This window comes from Brassica napus, chromosome C8, assembly GCF_020379485.1.
Source record: "Brassica napus cultivar Da-Ae chromosome C8, Da-Ae, whole genome shotgun sequence".
Taxonomy (NCBI): domain Eukaryota; kingdom Viridiplantae; phylum Streptophyta; class Magnoliopsida; order Brassicales; family Brassicaceae; genus Brassica; species Brassica napus.
In genome coordinates, this window is record NC_063451.1 from 29,070,259 (window position 1) to 29,074,347 (window position 4,089).

Consider the following 4,089-nt stretch of genomic DNA (forward strand, 5'->3'; position numbering starts at 1 on the left):
ATTTAAATTTTTCAAAAGATAAAATGCTATTTTGGTCATTTTAGTTTTTGAGAGTTATTTTTGTGACATAAATTTAGAAATGTGCTATTTTGGAAATTTGACCTAATTTATTATGGAATAAATTACCTTTTAATTGACAAACTAAAGCGCATTGTTCTACGTATATAATAACCAACACATAGATCGAAAGGTTAGTCTTGGTACACCACCATGATTGTTCGGTTCAGTTCGGATATTGTAATTTGATTTGGTTCTTTCAATTCCAGGTCATAATATATGCACTCCAAAACTAACAAAATAAAACGCATTGTATTTCACCATTATTGCTTCCTCGCCTACTCGAACCACCCACATCGAGAAATGTCAAGCAGAGAAACAAACCCCAACGGAATCTGCAAAAACATCCCAAATCTCATCTCCTCCTTCGTCGACACCTTCGTCGACTACTCCTTCTCCGGCATCTTCCCGCCGCACGATCCCACTCCACCGCACGAGATCCCGCAAACGCGTTTCGAGAAACCTGACCGCCTCGTCGCAATCGGCGATCTCCACGGCGATCTCGAGAAATCCAAGGAAGCGTTCAGACTCGCCGGATTGATCGATTCGTCTGATCGATGGACAGGCGGATCCGCCATGGTGGTTCAGGTCGGCGACGTGCTCGATCGCGGCGGAGATGAGATGAAGATTCTCTACTTCCTCGAGAGGCTGAAGCGAGAGGCCGAGAGGTCAGGAGGTAAGATCGTGACTATGAACGGGAACCACGAGATCATGAACGTAGAAGGTGACTTTAGGTATGTTACCAAGAAAGGATTAGAGGAAGTTCAGGTTTGGTTAGATTGGTATTGCTTAGGGAACGAGATGAAGAGCTTGTGCCAAGGTCTTGAGAATGTTAAAGATCCTTACGAAGGGATCCCCACGTGCTTCCCACGTGCTAAACCTGAATGCTTCGAAGGGATTAGAGCTAGGATCGCTGCGTTGAGACCTGAAGGTCCCGTTGCGAAGAGGTTCTTGTCCAAGAATCAGACGGTTGCTGTTGTTGGAGACTCCGTGTTCGTTCATGGAGGTCTTTTAGCTGAGCATATAGAGTATGGGCTCGAGAGGATCAACGAGGAGGTTAGGGGTTGGATTGGAGGAGGAGGAGGGAGGTATGCGCCTGTGTATTGTAGAGGAGGGAACTCTGTGGTGTGGTTGAGGAAGTTTTCTGATGAAACGCCTCATAAATGCGATTGTTCGGCGCTTGAGCATGCGCTTTCGACTATTCCTGGTGTTAAGAGGATGGTCATGGGGCATACGATACAAGATGGTGGGATCAACGGTGTTTGTGATGATAAAGCTATTAGGATTGATGTGGGAATGTCCAAGGGGTGTTCGGATGGGTTGCCTGAGGTTTTGGAGATCCGCAAGGACTCTGGTGTGCGGATCGTTACGTCGAATCCGTTGTATAAGGAGAAGGGTGGTGAGAGTAAAATGGGTCTTGGGTTGTTGGTTCCAGCTGAACATGTTCCTAAGCAAGTTGAAGTCGAAGCTTAAAAAGATCTAATCTAGTTGGTATTCTCTTGTTTAGGTGAATGATTCCTTTTGCTATTGAAGCTGTATTGGATTCTTTGTATGAACTTCAGCAGATTCTTGTGCTCTTCTTGGAGCATGATTGTAGTTTCAATTTATCAGAAACTTTACGCAATGTTTGTAGCAATATAATCTAATTTAGATTCTTATTTGAATTTTACCTTGGCATGTTTTTAATTTTAGTCCTATTTGAATTTTACCTTGGCATGTTTTTAATTTTAAACTAAAAAAGATCCAATACAAAAACACATTCATAGTATATCAACATAATAATATATGAACAATAAATCATGACTATTATTCCAAGAGTAAATGTTGTAGTGATGTTCTGAGGTTTTCATTTATTTTCATCGTAATTGCTTCATATAGATTTTGAGTTCTAGACGATCTATATGATGCGATGATCATTACGTTTTGGATCTGATTATGATTATCCCCTATATACTAATTGAGAAGCATTTGAAAAATTAGAACTTTCATTTTGTATTAATTAAAAAAAAAATTCAAATCCTAGAGGGCACTCTAAATGCCTTCTAAATTTCATTTCAAAGAATTCTAAAGCATCTAATATAAAGTATAGTTTAATCTAATGGTGTCACATTATTCCATAATTATATAACACTAGAGAACATTATATTAACTTAAAATATAGGAACTGTGTATTATTTCCTTAAATAAAAGCTACGGAATTACCTAATATGATTTACATATATATGACAATTAATGATTATGAATAATAAAGATTTGATAACAATTTTTGCATCCTTCTTCATTTTTGTTTAAATTTATATTATTAAAAAAAATTAAACAATCACATTAACCATATAATAAAAAATTAGATTTTTTCTTATATGTTATATTTTGAATTTCTTAAAATGACTTTAAATTACAAAAATGAAGAAACCTTATATGTTATATATATTTTTTTTTTAAACGACTTTAAAATACAAAAATGAGGACACCTTATATGTTATATTTTTCTTATATGTTAGAATTTTCTTATATGTTATATTTTAAATTTTTTTAAAACGACTTTAAATTACAAAAATGTAAGTTTTCCTTAAATATACGACTAAAAACATTAAAATGACATGTATCAATTCGATGGTTGATTTGAAAGCTTTCAAAACCATATGGAAGATAAAAGTCAAAATAATTTAACTGTGTAAACAATACTGTTCACTTTTTTCAAGAATGTGTTCGATGGAAAAAATAAAGTTTTATGTCATAATTTGTTTAATGTCCACTAGAGAACATTATATTAACCTAAAATATAAAAAGTTTGTATTTTTTTCTTAAATAAAAACTACAGAATTACCTAATATGATTTACATATATATGACAATTAATGATTATGAATAATAAAGATTTGATAACAATTTTTGCATCCTTTTTCATTTTTGTTTAATTTTATATTATTAAAAAAAAAATAAACAATCACATTAACCATATAATTAAAAAACTAGATTTTTTCTTATATGTTATATTTTGAATTTTTTAAAAAGACTTTAAATTACAAAAATGAGAAAACCTTATATGTTATATTTTTTTAAACGACTTTAAAATACAAAAATGATGACACCTTATATGTTATATTTTTCTTATATGTTAGATTTTTTCTTATATGTTATATTTTGAATTTTTTAAAACGACTTTAAATTACAAAAATGTAAGTTTCCTTAAGTATACGACTAAAAACATTAAAATGGCATGTATATATCAATTCGATGGTTGATTTGAAAGCTTTCAAAACCATATGGAAGATAAAAGTCAAAATAATTCAACTGTGAAAACAATACTGTTCATTTTTTTAAATAATGTGTTCGATAGAAAAAATAAAATTTTTATGTCATAATTTGTTTAATGTCCAATCCGATCAACCCATTATGTATTAATTATAGTTTTGTTCCATTATTTTTAATAAAAATTTATCTGATCCATCGGAAAGAAATTATATAATAACAAAAAAAAATATTTTATATATATAAATAAAATGATCAAATATATAAAAGAAACTATCGATAATATATACAAATAAACTCACCCTCTTATCCTAGTATTTATACAAAGCGATAACAAGTGACCATACCTCCTAACATGACACTTTTAAGATTAACAACAATCACTACAAGAAAACAGCGGCATACTGAGGGAAAAAATCGTCGGTATGTCGTCGGAATAACGCTATTCCGACGACATACCGACGAAAAAAATCCTCGGAAATAACTCCTCGGAAATTCATCTTTCCTCGGAAATCCCTCGGAAATTTCCGACGGAATTCCGAGGAAATTCATTTCCTCGGAATATTCCGAGGACTTTTTTCGTCGGAAATTCCTCGGAATATTCCGAGGAATATGTCGTCGGAATATTCCGAGGGATACACTTCCTCGGAATATTTCCAAAATTCAAAAAAAAAATTATAAATTTATTTTTTTAAATTGAAATTCAAAAATATAAAATTAAAATTGAAATAGAAAACATATTTAAAATACAAAAAATAATGAAATAGTTTTATAAATAAAA

At 32.1% G+C, this 4,089-nt stretch overlaps 1 protein-coding gene across 1 annotated transcript; it reads left to right on the top strand.

The window, feature by feature from the left end:
• Nucleotides 1-261: 261 nt before the first annotated feature.
• Nucleotides 262-1,726, top strand: LOC106387670 (shewanella-like protein phosphatase 2). The gene has a single exon (XM_013827572.3). It carries the CDS (start codon nt 277-279, stop codon nt 1,528-1,530), a length of 1,254 nt encoding a protein of 417 aa, XP_013683026.2. The 5' UTR covers nt 262-276; the 3' UTR covers nt 1,531-1,726.
• The last annotated feature ends 2,363 nt before the right edge of the window (nt 1,727-4,089 follow it).

Coding starts and splice junctions, on each gene's coding strand:
- LOC106387670 (XM_013827572.3), top strand. CDS start 277: ATGCACTCCAAAACTAACAAAATAAAACGCATTGTATTTCACCATTAT.